We start from the raw sequence: 18,720 nt of genomic DNA, 5'->3' as shown, positions 1-18,720 counted from the left end.
ACTATTTAATGAAGCTGCCAGTTGAGGACCTGTGAGGCGTCTATTTCTTAAACTAGACTCTAATGTACTTGTCTTGTTGCTCAGTTGTGCAGCGGGGCCTCCCACTTCTCTTTCTACTCTGGTTAGAGCCTGTGTGTGCTGTCCTCTGAAGGGCGTAGTACACACCGTTGTAGGAAATCTTCAGTTTCTTGGCAATTTCTCGCATGGAATAGCCTTCATTTCTAAGAACAAGAATAGACTGTCGAGTTTCACATGAAAGCTCTCTTTTTCTAGCCATTTTGAGAGTTTAATCGAACCCACAAATGTAATGCTCCAGATTCTCAACTAGCTCAAAGGAAGGTCAGTTTTATAGCTCCTCTAAACAGCAAAACTGTTTACAACGGTGCTAACATAATTGCACAAGGGTTTTCAAGTGTTTTCTAATCATCCATTAGCCTTCTAACACAGTTAGCAAACACAATGTACCATTAGAACACTGGAGTGATGGTTGCTGGAAATGGGTCTCTATACACCTATGTAGATATTGCATTCAAAACCAGACGTTTGCAGCTAGAATAGTCATTTAGCACATTAACAATGTATAGAGTGTATTTCTGATTAATTTAATGTTATCTTCATTGAAAACAACTGTGCTTTTCTTTCAAAAATAAGGAAATTTCTAAGTGACCCTAAACTTTTCAACGGTAGTGTATATTCTGTTCAAATTACTTTAAAGGGGTATTTATTTAGAATATGTATGAAGTGATGCTTGTCTACAATAATTTAAGTTAAAGGGCAACTAATCGTTAAAAAAACTTCTGACACGTCATAGTGAGCGCTGATGAGCGCTGAGCCGCTTAGTTTCTGATCGGCTTTTCTCGGAAAGCCGAGCGAGTGTGTGTACGGGCTCATAAACTTTCTATTGAGCCCGTACACCAATTGCTCGGCTTACCGAGAAAAGCCGATCAGAAACTAAGCGGCTCAGCGCTCATCTGATCGCTTCTGCCGCTACGCGCTCAGACTCTCACTGATCAAAACTTCTGACATTTTTTCTCGTTTTTTCGAGATTTTAGAATAACCATACCTTAGTCTTCTTTCTAACTCTTGTTCAGTGTTTTCTTTTTTCAATATCATTATTTCCGCTTGCCTTTATGCGCCATCGCTTCCGCCTGCTGTTTTTAATAAGGCGGTCCCTCCTCACTGTGCTTTGTCTGAAAATGACAATTCTCATGAGCACCCTTCTGCCTCTCGTTCTCGCTGGGTGTACCCCCTTTCTCTACTTGTTGTTCTCTGCCCTGATGCTCTATAATTCATTCTAACCGTAACCCAATTCTCAGATCCCGCCTTTCAAAGACCAATACATTAGTTTGAAATCCTTCTGTGCATATACCCATTGCTCCACCAGAACTACATTACCCCCCTTTAAGAACCCAAAAGGAACCTCTTGATGAGCTTAGGAGCATCAATGTTCCCTTCCAGGTTCCCTAGATCTTTCCTCAGGACCAAACTCCCTCCAGTCAACCAGGTAGAATTTATTTCCTCCCATCCTCTTATAGTCCAGAAATTCATGGACTTCGAAGATGTCAGAAGTCCAGGAATTTCTGGACTATAAGAGGATAGGAGGAAAAAACGTCTACCTGGTTGACTGGAGGGTGTTTGGTCCTGAGCAAAGATCTAGGGACCAAGATCTGTAACCTCCCCCAGGAGGGGGGAGGTTACAGGGCCAGGGGATTTGCTGTAGCGATTCAGAACTACGGGTTTTAGGAGGGAGACATGAAAAGAGTTGGCAATTTTGAGAGAGAACTACAAAAGGACCGAGAAATCTGGGGGCAAGTTTGTAAGATATTCTTTGAAGATAACCAGGCTTTAGTTCCAGGAAGAAAATTAGGAGGTCTTCTTTTTCTATGAGCATTTCTCTTCATGCGGTCTACCGCCTGTAGGATACAGGTCTGCTGCCAGATATGAAGAGTCAGCTGCAGGTACTTGTAGAGATGTAGCAGGCACTGGAAGAGGAACACGTGGATGTTGGCTATATACAATGAAGAATGGGGTAGAGGCAGTAGATTCACTCATGTGGTTGTTGTAGCAAAACTCAGCCCAAGGAAGAAGCTGCACCCAGTTGTCGTATTGAACAGAAATAAAATGACGAAGATAATTCTCCAGTATTTGATTAATTCTTTCAACTTGGCTGTTAGACTGAGGATGATACGCAGAAGAAAAGTCTAATTTCCCATTAAGGAGTTTACAGAGGGCTCTCCAGAATTTTGAAGTGAATTGTACACCCCGATCAGACACTATATGGAGGGGCAGTCCTTGCAGACAGAAGATATGCTGTATGAATAGATTTGCCAGACGAGGAGCAGAAGGAAGACCATTTAGTGGGATGAAACGTGAATCCACCTTAGAAAAGCAGACCAGCAGGCTTGGAATGCGAGGAATTGTCGTGGGCACAATTGGTACAAGAAGAAACATATTCCACAACATCTCTAGGCAGCATGGGCCACCAGTAATGACAAGATATAAAGTTCTGTGTCTTACGAACACCAGAGTCCCCAGCCAGTTTGGAATTGTGTTCCCAGAGGACAACCCTCTTCCAGGGGGAATGACTTTAATTTGCAGCGGGTTCACGGCAATAATCCTGGAAGGATCTATAATATATTGGGGAGTCTCCTCAGTGTCATCCGTCTCAAATGACCGAGATAGAGCATCGGCCCTAACATTTTTATCTGCAGAACGAAAGTGGTGCAGAAACTGGAACCGGGCGAAAAACAGCAACCATCTGGCTTGATGAGGATTTCATCGTTGCGCAGACAGAAGGCACGTGAAACATTTGTGGTCCGTATAGATGATGATGGGGTGAGTAGCGCCCTCCAGCAGATGTTTCCATTCCTCCAAGGCCAACTTGATGGCAGTAACTCCCGATCCCCAATGGAGTAGTTGCGCTGTGCAGGAGAGAACAAATTTGGAGAAGCCACAAACCACTGCCTTACCCTTGGAGTTTCTTTGAAACAGTAGTGCTCCAGCACCAACGGAAGAAGCATCTACCTCTAGTAAGAACTGTCGAGACACGTCAGGATGACGAAGAACTGAGGCTGAAGTGAAGGCGCAACACAGCAGCAGCAGCCTAGCATTACAAGGGTGGGAAGGTCCACTGTTTTTGGCCCTTCCCAGCCTCATAATACCAGCCTACGGCCGCCCCAGTACCCGACCATCACAACAGATGGTCGGGTACTGGATCGTACCAAGCTCTTCCCGGCACCCCTGGTGGTGGTGGGTACCGGGGTAATAATGGGTGGTTAGTGCTAGCCCCTGCACCGGCTAACACTAAGTACCGCCTTTATAATGGACGCTGTCAATCAGCCAACTACCATTATCTAGGCACTAATAAAGTTTGAAAAAAAACCACAAAGACAATTTTTTTTAATTGAAATAAGAAATCCCCAACAAAACCCTCGTTAACCATTTTATTAAAATTTTCAAAAAACGTAGATCTACGCAGTAGTCCAACGAATCAAAGACGTAGTCCAATTGGTACATCAAAATCTGCAACAACATTAAAAAAAAGTTATCAATGTGAACAATACCGATACTTATACTCTCCTACACACACACACAAACAACCACACACAAACATATACACAAACACATATAAACACACACCCATATATTACATAAACACATACACACAAACATATACACAAACACACACAAACACACACAAACACATGTACACAAACACCCATATATACACAAACACACAAACATATACACACAAACATATACACAAACACACACATATACACAAACACACACACATATACACAAACACATATACACAAATATACACAAACACCCATATATACACAAACACACACATATACACAAACACACAAATACAAAAACACACAAACATATACACATGCACAAACACACCCATATATACACAAACACACACACATAAGCTCCAAAAAACACACATATACACACAAACCTATACACAAACACATGTACACAAACACACAAATATACATATACAAAAATACACAAACATATACACACAAACATATACACATATGCACAAACACACCCATATATACACACACATATACACACACACACACATATACACACAAACATACGTACACAAACACACCCAAATATACACAAACACACACACACACACACATACACAAACACACCCATATATACACAAACACGCCCATATATACACAAACACACCCATATATACACAAACACACACGTATACAAAAACACATACACACAAACCTATACACATATGCACAAACACACCCATATATACACAAACACACACATATACACACAAACATATACACACAAACATATGTACACAAACACACCCATATATACACAAACCCACACATACAAAAACACACACACACACACACATATACACAAACACACCCATACACACACACACACAAACACACACACATATACACAAAAATATACACAAACATATACACATACACACAAATACACCCATATATACACTCACACATAAACACACACACACACACACACACACACACACAAACACACCCATATATACACAGACACACACACACACACAAACCTATACACACTTACCTTTAGCGGAGCGCAGACTTCTCCTTGCGACGGGTGCCTTCCACTGCATCTTCTGCGCATGCGCCGAGAAGCGCCGAGATGCGCGTTCACGAGCAAATGACATCCTCTGCTCAGGGCGCAGAGGATGTCATTACGCATGCGCGGCCACCGCTAAAGGTAAATAGCGGTGGCCGGGAACCTAGGCAACGAGCAGGATACAAAGAGGGACCGACCGCAACTTCAATCAACGATATCATGAAAACGACATCGCTGGACGACGGACAGGTAATTAGAATTCTTCTTATTTTTACATGGGGGAGCTTTATAGCTCCATTTATCAACTTGGGACAACCCCTTTAAACTAAACATAGAAATATAGAGTGGTCATGTAAGGATAACATGAAAAACATATCTATAGCAATCACATGCAAAATATGTAATTGGAAGAAGAAAAAAATTAATGAAAAGGAAAATATATGTGGGCCACTTGTGGTCCTATTAATAGCTAATCTATGATTAAAGTATATAATGTAGAATGCACAAAAGTCACTATATACTACGGAATAACAGTAGTTATTTGAGCAGAATGAACATAAGACATATACAGTAGTCTCCCTCGAATGGTATAGATATATACATATCTGAAATATTAATTAAGCAATGTATTTCACTAAAGTAACACATTTTGGCATATATAGAACAGTCCAGACAGAGCACAGGGACTAAAGAACACTGAATTTGTAAACAGAAAATCATCCACAGTTGGAACATCATTTGTACTCCCCTATAGCCACTGGTCAATAGAACAAAAAGGAAGGACCTCTGCCTGCTTTTTACTAAAGACGTCTGCAAAGCTTAATGTGTGGGTAGTCCAGAGAGTGACTGAGGCAGTGGAAACAGAATAGGACGAACCTGTGGCAGGCAGCGATGAAGACACTTGGATCCCCTTTGGAGGATCTCTCCGGAACTCCAGTCGAGAACCGGAGCATGTAGACTAAGACAAGGCAGAATAGGGTTGATAGATTTTGGCAAGACGAAGAAGGCAATCTGTTCCAAGTGGAGGATTCTGACTTGTAGTCTCAACGGTTCCATAATGAACAGGATAGAATCGGGCAGTGGTTTCAAATTCACAGAGGCGACTGTCAGAGTTCTCTCCAGAGGAAACGTAGCCAGATGGAGACAATCTACGAGGTTCTGCTGAATAAAATTTGCAGCTGCTCCGGAGTCCAGATAAGCAGAAACGGTGTGTGATTTTTCACCAGAGACAATGGTTACTGGAATAGATAATTTGGGATAGGATTTGGCATTTGGCGTCATTCAACCGACGGCTGTCTCTCCAACCAACCCTAGGTGCTGGAGTTTCACGGCTTCTGTGGACATTGACCCACAAAATGGCCTTTGTGGCCACAATACAGACACAGACCTGAAGCTAGTCTGCACAGTTTCTCCTGATCTGACAATTTTAGTCTGTCCACCTTCATTGGCTCTTCAGGTGGAACAACTGAGGAAGGTAGTAGGGGTCTCTGGAGCCAGTCTATAGGGCCGTCTCTCCCGGCGAACCTCCTGAGTCCGATCCTGGATCATCATGTCGATCCGGGTTTCCAACAGGATAAGGGCATCCAGGGTGGAAGGAAGGTCACTGGTTTTAACTTGCTGCCAGAGCGATCAGGAAGCTGAATGTCAGGTCTCCAGCAGTCAGTCACTGCCGGTGAGGAGAGGATAGAAGCAGCTTTCACTGCTTCTGTCTTCTCCGATCTCTTTCCAGCTGTGTCTAGGAATAGAGGCAGCGGCCGCGCCGCTATCTCTATTGGTCCCGGTGATCATGTGACTGGTCACATGATTGCCGGGTGCCGTTAGTGGCAGACTGCTGCTGGCTCTTACTAGACCCAGCACAGAGGGGGCTGATTTCCACTGTAACTGGGGCTGGATGGCGTAAAAGAAAGAAAAGAAATATATAAAGTCCCCCAAAGGTCTTTTCTGACCTTTGAGGGACAGACCATAGTAATAAAAAAATAAAAGTAAAGTAAAAAAATTAATAATAAATACACATAAAATACCCACCCCAAAAAAAACGTTTCCCCCCCTCCCCCGCCAATCATTGTCGTAATGCTAGCCCTGACCCAATTACCCTAACATAGACACGTAATATATTAAAATATACGGTAGACAATGACAATCACAAATAAAAGCTCTATTTGTGATTACCAAAAACAAATAGCTGAAAAGTAAAAAGGCTTATTTTTTTACTATTATTTTCAAACTTAAAACCTAAAAATTCTAAAAAAGCAAACAGGATGTGTATAAAAATGATAAAAAAAAAGAAACCTGCATTGTCTACAGAAAAAACATCGCAAAAATCACGTCGCTAGCCCAACAAATAAAAAAGTTATAGCCATTTAACTAACAAGTGCTAAAAATGGCTAAACGGTGTCTGGTCCTTAAAGAGGCTCTGTCACCACATTATAAGTGGCCTATCTCCTATATAAGGAGATGGGCGCTATAATGTAGATGACAGTAATGCTTTTTATTTGAAAAAACGATCTGTTTTCACCACTTTATTAGCGATTTTAGATTTATGCTAAGGAGTTGCTTAATGCCCAACTGGGCGTATTTTTACTTTAGACCAAGTGGGCGTTGTACAGAGGAGTGTATGACGCTGACCAATCAGCGTCCTGCACTCCTCTACATTCATTTACTCAGCGGATAGGGATTCTGCTAGATCCTTATGTGCTGCGATAATACTTACACATTAACAATAGTGAAGTGTTTAGACAGTGAATAGACATTCCACGGAATGTCTATTCACAATCTCTGCACTTCGTTACTCTGTCTGTGGTAGTTACAGTAGAGGAAGCGTGATCTCGTTGTAACCTGTCATTTACAGCGAGATCTCGCGAGATCATGCTTCCTCTGCTGTAACTACCACAGACAGAGTAACGAAGTGCAGAGATTGTGAATAGACATTCCGTGGAATGTCTATTCACTGTCTAAACACTTCAGTATTGTTAATATGTAAGTATAAGACAGCACATAAGGATCTAGCAGGATCCCTATGCGCTGAGTAAATGAATGGAGAGGAGTGCAGGACACTGATTGGTCAGCGTCATACACTCCGCTGTACAACGCCCACTTGGTCTAAAGTAAAAATACGCCCAGTTGGGCATTAAGCAACTAATTAGCATAAATCTAAAATCGCTAATAAAGTGGTGAAAACAGCTCGTTTTATTAAATAAAAAGCACTGCTGTCACCTACATTATAGCGCCGATCTCCTTATGTAGGAGATAGGGCACTTATAATGTGGTGACAGAGCCTCTTTAAGGGTATGTGCACACGAGAAGTGCCTTTTACGTCTGAAAAGGCAGACTGTTTTCAGGAGAAAACAGCTGTGTCGTTTCAGACGTAAAAGCTCCTCCTCGCATTATGCGAGGCGTCTGTGACGCTCGTAAATCTTGAGCTGCTCTTCATTGACTTCAATGAAGAACGGCTCAAATTACGTTGCAAAGAAGTGTCCTGCACTTCTTTGCCGAGGCAGTCAATTTACGCGTCGTCGTTTGACAGCTGTCAAACGACGACGCGTAAATGACAGGTCGTCTGCACAGTTAGTCGGCAAACCCATTAAAATGAATGGGCAGATGTTTGCCGACGTATTGGAGCCCTATTTTCAGACGTAAAACGAGGCATAATACGCCTCGTTTACGCCTGAAAATAGGTTGTGTGAACCCAGCCAGCCTGGTCCTGAACTGGTTAATCCTATTTTATTTGTTATTTTGCATATATTTCCTTCCTTTTTTTATTCTGTTCACATACTGTACAATGGATCATCTTATTTAATAAGATTGTCAATTTCTAAAATTTAGAACAGAATACATTTATAAGTTAATATTGTTTTTTATTATATTGATATGGTGCTGAGTTCTAAAAAGGATAAAGTAAAGAAAATAACTATTCCCCTTTGATACTATTCCTTAATCACATATGCTCTACACATCTATAAATATTTTTTTATTTGAAGATATTAAAAGGGCCTGTATGACTTGCAACGTAGGATGAAAATTGTACATTTATATTGTTTTCAATTAATCTGTTTTACCCATAACTTTTTTTTATATAGACTCAGTGCTAATTAATTTTAATCTGTATAAGGATTTTTTTTTTTTTTTATAATAAGCAATTCAGCAATATTTAGACAGATACAATTTACTATCATTATTCAGGGGGTTACAGCTATACATCAAAAATATTAAAAAAGGTAATAAAATATTTTGATGAACCGATACAATAAATAATTAGATTAAATGTATTAGCAATCATAAGCAACCTGCTTCAGCAGTTGTTATCAACTGCTAATCTTGTAAGAGCATTCTGCCCCAGAATGAAACCTATATTTCCTATATGCACAAGAACATTTTTTGCGGCCGCAAATCTGCGTGTGAATTGCGGACACATTAATTTCTATGAATACGATATTCCATGCATACGACTGTGGATACATGCATACAATTTGCGGTCCGGGCTCATTGAAATTAATGTGTGCACGGTGCGTGATTTGCGGGCGGCCCGCGGATGACACTTCGCAGCCGCAATCACGGGCTGTGCACACGGCTATGGTCATGTGCATGAGGCCTAAGGGTACACATACACGCAGTAGCTGAGTGGAAGTAGTGGGAAAACATGCACAAGTGGAAGTTACGTTTGTTTGTATATTCAGGTGGTACACAAAGATATGCCCATTTTAATGATGTAATTTGTTGATGCATGCTCTTTATGTATCATTGGTCGTACAAAACTAACGATCGAAAAAATCCAACACAACATATCGAGTTCTAGACAGATTTGGGAGGATGGTAGTTGTGGAACATGATTGTCTGGAGATCAATGGGCAATTCTGCAAAACTGTCATTGCAGATGATCAAAATCACTAGTGTATGGCCACTATAAATGGCTAATTGTTGTGATTAAGCTTCTTTCACTGCACAATCACACTGTAACAATGGGCTAGAACAATGAGAAGTGTATGAGGCTGATTGGTCACCGATTGGTCAGCGTCATACACTTCTCTTTACAACGCCCAGTTGGTAAAAAGTAAAAACACGCCTAGTTGTCTATTAAGAAACCAATTAGAATAAATCTAAAATTGCCCATAACTTGCTCAAAAATTATCGTTTTTCAAAATAAAAAACACTGTTATCTACATTACAGCGCCGATCAGATTATGTAGGAGATAGGACACTTATAATCTGGTGACAGAGACGCTTTAACGAAAAGTTATGCAATGTTTGCAGTCATTCAACTATTAGGAACATTATTGGGATCAGCCTACCATCAGGAAACCCTTCTAACAAAATGCAGTTGTCCAAATCAGAGTGAAGGCTGGATTAAAAGAGACGCTTCATTTTCCTTCAAACTCTGATAAATTGTTACCTTCAATTGTTAACAAAAAGAATTTAAAATGTATCATTATAAAAAATTATTATAAAAATGTTAAAACACTTACATTTTGTTATGATCTGTACTATGATGTGGCAAAACAGATCTAAATCCACTATCTGGAAGTCCAGTCTGCCTACAAGTATATGAACAGTAAATATTACAAGGGTTATTTGGTACAACCTATTGGTGAATACCAGCCTATACTGAGGGTCATGTATCAATTCAATATTGTAATGGCTTAAAGCCTATGTACACCTTTTAAAATCCTTATATTAATATATATATATATATATATATATATATATATATATATATATATATATAAATGTCAGTCAGTGTGATTGGTGCAACTTTCAAAAAACTTATTAAAAATAATATTTACTTTGAGATACAGCTGCTTTGTATTCTGTGGGACTGAAGGGTTCAGTGAAAGCGGCTCCTGCGTGTCTGACACATTGTAGTCAATCACATCTAAGTTATGAACTTAGATGTTCAGAGACACGCAGGACCCACTGACACTGAACCCATCAGTGACGCTGACCAGTTGGATACAGGTTTCAGCGCTAGATACAGCTGCTCTGTATATAGTATACAAAGCAGCTGTATCTCAAAAAGTAAAAATTATTTTTAATAAAAAAGCATTTTGAAAGTTGCACCAATCACACATTTTTAGTAAAAAAATTAAAATAAAATATATGATTTCAAAAAGGTGTACATAACCTTTAACCACATTCTATAATAAAATAGTCAGTATTTAGAGAGAAAATGGCAAAATACTGTATGGTGTTGTGTTGTGTTGTGTTGTAGAACAAAGGACAAAGGCAGTCCTGATAGGACTGACGCCCCAAGTCTAAACATTGGCTTCTCTGAAAAAGCTTAAAAGGGTTATTTCCATCTCAGGTATTTACGGCATATACGCAGGATATGCCATAAATATATAATATGTGGGAGTACCACCTCTCCCAAATGGTGGGGGTCCCTCCTAGCAGACATTTATGGCATATCTGGATATGGGAAAACCCCATTTTTAATTATTTTAGCGCATGTGAGATATACCCTTTCTGTAAATGACACCTGTGTAACCTTTAAATGATTATTTAAATTCTAAATTTCACTTTTTACCCAACTAGTATTTAAGGCTGCCAAGAATATACCCACTGATATATGGCACATCACTTGGCACCACTCAAATTACTAACAAGTGAACAATGCCAAAGCAGCAATTGGCATTAAGCGTAAAATGAATGTATCTGCCCTTGGAGTTCTTGATCTTGTTTCAACTAATTTAAACCAGCAGATGGCTCAGGCGGAAAACAGCAAAAAAACATTGACATTCCAGCAGCGGAACAAAACCAAGCAGGTATTCGCTTGAAGAAACTTGAAAGCTAAGCAAAGTTTTGGCTAAAATGTACAGCAGTTAATTCATGAAGGAAATGTGAAAGTCAAACTTAATTTACTTCTGATCAACTTTTATTGAGCCTGCCAGATTATGAAATATATTACGATTATATTGTGCAGACTGGGATGAACTTTTTATGACATAATGATGGTATTACATACTTCAAACGGCACATACAATCTGTACATATAATAAACAAATAGATGAAAGACTACTTTCTTTCTAAGGCTATGTTCACACTTGCGTCTGTGTTCCGGTATTCTACTCCATCAGAGGAGCAGAACAAGTGCAGAACGGAACTAACGGCTCTATTGCACAACAGGCACCACCGGAGGCCGAAGGAACCCCTCGACTTTAAAGGGTTGCGTTGGCTTTCCATCGGGTGCCTGTGATTTTACCGAACACCATAGCGCAGATGATTTTTAGGTGCCCTGGCTGTCAGAAACTGACAGACACCCAGGAAAAAACACCGAAGCAGTTTTCACTGCCTCTGTCTTCTCCGATTTCCTATACGCGCTGCCTCTATTGGTCCCAGTTAGACCGATCAGGTGGTCGCTTGGCAGCTGCTGGTGCTAACTAGACCCAGTATAGCCCTAGCAGTGACAATTGTCGCTAAAACAGGGCTGATTTATCCTGAAATAAATGTATTTATTATACAGTGGAAAAAGCCAAATAATTCCAATTAAGCGAACACCATTTCTAAAACATTGAGGTTGAATATATAACGTTTCCTGTAAACTATAGATAAAGTTACCTTTTAAGATTCAGAGTATCAAGGTTGTCCTCATTGACCATTTGTTTGCGAACATCTTTGACTTTATATTCACCCTTAAGATGAACCTGTGACAGCTGATGTTGAGTTGTAGTATTCCAGTCCTAAATAAAATAGAGAATACAACTATCAGTCACATTTCTTTACGATTTGGCTGCCCATTATTGTTTTTTTTTACTTGTCCTTTTAACTAAAATAAAAACTATTCTTATAAAATGTACAGTTAGGTCCAGAATTATACAGAAATGTACAGATAGTTCTGCAGACTATTACAGTCTTTTGAATCCGCTCAATCTCTACTATGTCTTTCATGTGCACTGGTGCTCAAAACTGTACACAATATTCAGTGTGCGGTCCTACTAGTAATTTATTAAGTGGTAGAACTATGTTCCCGTTATGTTCATCTATGCCCCTTTTGTTGCACCATATGATCTTATTTGCCTGACACTAGTTGCTAGTGTTAAGTTTAGTGTCAACTAAAAAGTCATTTTCCATGTCTGTTTTACCCAGTGTTCTTCCATTTAGTATGTAATATTCACATGTATTTTCCCTTCAAGTGCATAATCTTACATTTATCAGTGTTAAACTTAATTTGCTACTTCTCTACCCAATCCTCCAACTTTTTGAGATCCATTTATAATACAATACTGCCCTCCTTTGTGTTCATTACTTTACACAGTTTAGTATCTGCAAAAATGTAAATTTTACTGTACAATCCCTTTACAATGTAACGAAGCCCGAGGATTCGGCTATAGCATGTCAGGAGGGGGCACTGTAAACCCTCCTGGTCACCAAGGGATTTGACTTTGGGTTACTTCGGGGAGTGGAGTCTAAGGGAACCCTCCGGTCTTCACCCTTTAACCTGTGTACGGGGATGTGGACTTCGATGCGGGGGCACCCGATGTCACTACCCCTGGAGTAGTCTCCCTTGGTAAAGATTGACATTAGTAGAAGAAGGGTGGTCAGGAGAGCTAAAGTTCTGGCCAGGATGTAAAGGTTTGTAGTGGTAAATGTAGCAATAAGTTAAGGCAGGCGGCAGAGGTTCATCACGGTAAATGTAGTACTGGGTCAGGGCAGACTAGGATGGTCAAAAACAGGCAAGGTCGTTACACAGGAATTCACACTAGACAGCAGGGATAATCTTTGAACACAAGAGAACTAAAAATTGCTCTGGCAATGAGTGCCAAATCAGGAGGAGCCTTTATAAAAGAATGTTAAATTTTGGAGCACGCTGGCCCTTTAAAAATGTGCGAGGACCCAGTGGAGAGCATTGGCAGCCAGAGCAGCCTCCAGACGCCGAACGAGAAGGCAGAGGGTGGCAACCTGGACCAGGACACCGGGTACAGGTAAGTGCAGGGCAGGAGGGAGAGGAGCCATCACTACAGATGGTCTTGTACTGGATCGTACCCAGCTCTTCCCGATACCCCTGGTGGCGGTGGGTACCAGGGTAATAATGGGGGGGTTAGTGTTAGCATTTTCACCGGCTAACACTAAGCCCTGCCTTAGTAATGGAGATTGTCAATCAGCTAGCGGTCATTACTAAAGCGGTATTAATAAAGTATAAAAGAAAATACAAAGCCATAGAAAAATATTTTATTAACCCTTTCGCGCACCCAGACGTGCTATTTCGTCCGGGTGCGGGGGGTGATGTTTGGAGCGCAGTCACGCGCTGAGCGCGCTCCATGTGCTGCGGGTGTCGGCTGTTTTTTTACAGCGGACACCCGGGACTAACAGCCGGGAGCAGCAATTGCGCTGGCTGTTTAACCCCTCAAATGCTGCGGTCAATCCCCCCCCCGGAGTGAGATCGGGGGGTGACAACGGTTGTTATGGCAACCCAGGGGACTAACGAAGGCCCCCAGGGCTCCCTTCACTCTGCCTCTGTTAAGCCCTGCCTTTTATTTTATTTTTTTAGTTAACTGGTTGAAGACCGGGTCGTTGCCGCATTAGGACGAGCATTCTCGTCCTGCAGTTAAACTGTCACCGCTTGTAAACAAACGGTGACAGGACAGTGACTTCAGCTGTCACAGACAGCTGAGCGTCACAGCTATCGGCGGTGGGACCAATCACGGCTCTCCCCCCGTGGATCGATGTGATTGGTCAGTCACTCCAGACTGACCAATCACAGCAGAAAAGTGAATTGCCGCCCTTCCTCTGTGACGGATCTCCTCATTTCTGTCACAGTTGTGACAGTTCTGAGGAGATCGGACCAGAGTGAATTTAGTGTGTCCCCTCACAAGTGAAATACAGCACACAAACCCGTTTTTTAACCCCATATAGCTCCCCAATCCACCTCCCCTTCCCTCTCCTTTTGCCAAGTTACTTCGTTTGTTAAAAAAAAAAAAAAAAATATCTAAAAAAAAATCTTACAAAAATCTAAAAAAAATTATAGGTAGTGTAGGATATATATAGGTGATTATTTTATATATATATATATATATATATATATATATATATATATATATACACGTGTATATTATATACATATATTTATACGTTATATAGTATATATATATATAGGTAATAAATATACGCTATATATATCGTACGCAGATGTCCGAAAAAGAGTGTTAACCCTTCCTGCGCTGACGTTTTAGGTGCGATTTTTTGTTTTCGCATAAAATAAAAAGTTACAATTTTAAATCTAAAAATTTTTAGTAGTAGTTTAGGTAGGTTTACATATATACACACGTATACACCAGGTTTATGACGACATTTCAGACGTCGTTTTTTTATTTGTCATAACATTTTTAAAAAAGTATAAAGTTATGGCTAAACAGAATTACACTGTGGAGGAGGCCTACGCCATGCTGTGTTCAGACACAGACACGGAAACCGCCAGTGAGGATGAGGAACACTTCCTTATTTTGTCATCCTCTAGCGATAGTGAGGAACCCGCACAAAGGCGGAGTAGGCAGAGTGACAGTCACTCAAGTGACTCCAATTGGGTGCCCCCAAATATTTTTTCACCCCAAATTCCTGAATTCACTTCTGCCCCAGGAATAAAAATTGATACCACTGGGTACACGGAATTAAAAAAATTTCAAATTTTCTTCACGGAGGAATTGGTGAACCTAATGGTCACCCAAACAAATATTTATGCCGAACAGTATCTGGCCAGTCACCCCGCGTCATATTAAGCTAGAGGCCAGAAGTGGCATCCAACATGTGCTGCAGAAATTAAAAAGTTCTGGGGGCTCCTTCTTAATATGGGGCTTATTAAGAAACCCACCATACGGTCCTACTGGTCGACCGACGTTCTGTATGCTACCCCAATGTACAGGGCTGTAATGGTGAGAACTCGGTTTGAGGCAATATTGAGATTCCTCCATTACACTGACAACAGCCAGTGCCCACCGCCTGGTGACCCCAACCAGGACAGATTATTTTAAATTAGGCCGCTCATTTCACTTCTGAGTGAAACATTTTCAGAGGCATACAACCCTAATAAAAATATTGCCATAGATGTGTCACTCGTGCTCTTCAAAGGAAGGCTACGATTTAGGCAATACTTGCCAAGTAAAAGGGCAAAATACGGGATCAAAATTTATAAGCTCTGTGAGAGTGAAAGTGGGTACACTCACAGATTTCGAATTTACGAGGGAAAAGACTCCCAAATCTGCCCAACAGAGTGTCCCCCTGTCCTCAATATAAGCGGCAAAATTGTGTGGGACCTTTTGTACCCCCTGCTAGATAAAGGTTATAACCTTTATATAGATAATTTCTATACTAGCGTCCCACTGTTCCACTGCCTATTTGATAAAAATACAGTCGCCTGTGGCACAATACGGAGGAATCAAAAGGGCCTCCCAAAAAATTTGGTCGACCAGAAACTGAGACCTGGTGATAGCAGGTCATTGTCTAATGGGACTGTGATGGTGACCAAATTTAGGGATAAAAAAGATGTTTTTATCATCACATCCATTCATGGGGACAGCAGCACCCTTGTTCCAGTAAGAGGGCGTAATGCCACCGCCCTCAAGCCTGTGTGTATACAGGAATATAACCAGCACATGGGTGGCGTAGACCTGGCAGATCAAATGCTACAGCCATACGGAAGTCCCGCGTATGGTACAAGAAGACTGCAGTGCACCTCATATAAACAATTCTTTTATTATTTATAGGAAGTCAGGGAATCAAGCACGGTATCTTGAATACCAGGAAAAAGTAATAAAGCAACTACTTTTCAAAGACCGAGGAGAAGAGGCTGCAAGTACATCCCATAGCAGCGAGGTCAGCAGAATTGTATCAGTGCAGCACTTCCAAAGTGAAGTGCCCCCCACTGAGAAAAAGAGAAGACCATACAAAAAATGTCGCGTCTGTTATAAAAACGGAATGCGAAAAGACACGGGCTATCAGTGTGAGACTTGTCTTGATAAGCCAGGATTGTGTATCAAGGACTGTTTTCGCGCCTACCATTCCTCCCTAAATTATTAATTTTATGACTTACTCTCTACTTTTTTTTTTACCCATTTTTGGCCTTTCATCCCTATTTCCGGTACATTATTGCCCATTTATGAATTGGAATTTAACCTAAAAAAATAACTAAATACTTCATTATTACCCCTAGATGAATACTGAAAAACGAAATACTTCATTATACCCCTAGATGAATACTGAAGGACAGTGTTTTCTGCTCAGTCACTTCAGAAAGTCTGCAAATAAATTGTGCCTGGAATTCATCTAACTAAGCCCAAAAAGCCACAAGGCGCTCCTTCAGTTTTATCCTCTCCCGTAATTCTAGCTAAAAAAAAACGACATGGTCAACATAATCACTATACCCCTAAATGAATACTTTCAGGGTGTAGTTTCCAAAATGGTGTAACTTTTTTGGCGTTTCCACTGTACTGGCACCTCAGTGGCTCTGTAAACGTGACATGACACCGAAAACCATTCCAGCAAAATCTGTTCTCAAAAAGCCAAATGGCACTACTTCCCTTCTGAGCCCTGCCGTGGGTCCAAACAGCAGTTTATTACCACATATGAGGTATTCCCGTAATCAGGAGAAGTTTCTTTACAAATTTTGTGGTTCTTTTTCTCCTTTATTCCTAGTAAAAATTAAAAATGTCTACGTTTTTTCAGAAAAAAAGTCAATTTTCATATTCATGGCCGAATTCCACTAAATTCTGCAAATAACCTGTGGGGTCAAAATGCTCACTATACCCCTAGGAAAATTCCTTGAGGGGTGTACTTTCTAAAATGGGGTCGCTTTTGGGGGGTTTCCACTGTTTTGGTACCTTCAGGACGTTGCAAACGCGACATGGCACCGAAAATCATTCCAGCAAAATCTGTGCTCCAAAATCCAAATGGCGCTGTCTCCCTTCTGAGCCCTGCCGTGGGTCCAAACAGCAGTTTATTACCACATATGCGGTATTCCCGTAATCGGGAGAAGTTGCTTTACAAATTTTGTGGTTCTTTTTCTCCTTTATTTCTAGTAAAAATTAAAAATGGCTACGTTTTTTCAGAAAAAAGGTGGACTTTCAATTTTACAGACTATTTCCAATAACTTTAGCAAAAAACCTGTGGGGTTAAAATGCTAACTATACCCCTCGATAAATTCCCTGAGGGGTGTAGTTTCCAAAATGGGGTCACTTTTGGGGGGTCTCCACTGTTTGGGCACCACAAGACCTCTTCAAACCTGACATGGTGTCTAAAATATAATCTAAAAAAAGGAGGCCCCAAAATCCTCTAGGTGCTCCTTTGCTTCTGAGGTCCGTGTTTCAGTCCAAGAGGAAACTAGGGCCACATGTGGGATATTTCTAAAAACTTTAGAATCAGGGTAATACATTTTGAGTTGCAATTCTTGGCTAAAACCTTCTGTGGTACAAATTTTTTTTATCACAAATTAATTTTGGCAAAAAAAAATGAAATTAGTAAATTTCACGTCTATTTTGCTTTAATTCCTGTGAAACGCGTAAAGGGTTAAGAAACTTTTTGAATGCTGTTTTGAATACTTTGAGGGGTGCAGTTTTTAAAATGGGGTGATTTATGGGGTCTATCTAGGACATAAGGCCTTCAAAGCCACTTCAGAACTGAACTGGTCCCTGTAAAAATGGCCTTTTGAAATTTTCTTGAAAATGTGAGAAGTTGCTGCTAAAGTTCTAAGCCTTGTAACGTCTTATAAAAATAAAAGGACGTTCAAAAAACGAAGCAAACATAAAGTAGACATATGGGGGATGTTAACTAGTAACTATTTTGTGTGGTATTACGATCTGTCTTACAAGCATATACATTTAAATTAAGAAAAATGCTAATTTTCACAAATTTTCTCTAAATTTTGGTGTTTTTCACAAATAAATACTGAATTTATCGACCATTTTTTTTCACTAACATCAAGTACAATATGTCACGAGAAAACAATCTCAGAATCGCTTGTATAGGTAAAAGCGTTCCGGAGTTATTACCACATAAAGTAACACATGTCAGATTTGAAAAAATCGGCTGTGTCCTGAAGGCCAAAACAGGCTGTGTCCTTAAGGGGTTAAACAATTATTATTTAAGTGATTACACATTGTCTTAATTTTTAACAATTTT

At 40.4% G+C, this 18,720-nt stretch overlaps 1 protein-coding gene across 1 annotated transcript in view; it reads right to left on the bottom strand.

Annotated features, from left to right (window-relative positions):
- CFAP95 (cilia and flagella associated protein 95) overlaps nucleotides 1–18,720 on the bottom strand; it is a 118,235-nt gene that overhangs the window by 16,952 nt on the left and 82,563 nt on the right. Inside the window, exons 4-5 of the mRNA XM_075827962.1 lie at nucleotides 12,172–12,293; nucleotides 10,083–10,151 (exon numbers count right to left, since the gene is read on the bottom strand). Of these exons, the coding sequence (XP_075684077.1) occupies nucleotides 10,083–10,151; nucleotides 12,172–12,293 (191 nt within the window). The remainder of the gene's footprint in view (nucleotides 1–10,082; nucleotides 10,152–12,171; nucleotides 12,294–18,720) is intronic.

Source organism: Rhinoderma darwinii, chromosome 1 (genome assembly GCF_050947455.1).
Source record: "Rhinoderma darwinii isolate aRhiDar2 chromosome 1, aRhiDar2.hap1, whole genome shotgun sequence".
NCBI classification, from domain to species: domain Eukaryota; kingdom Metazoa; phylum Chordata; class Amphibia; order Anura; family Rhinodermatidae; genus Rhinoderma; species Rhinoderma darwinii.
The sequence above is the reverse complement of the archived record's forward strand: the minus strand, read 5'-3'. Positions and strand labels throughout refer to the sequence as shown.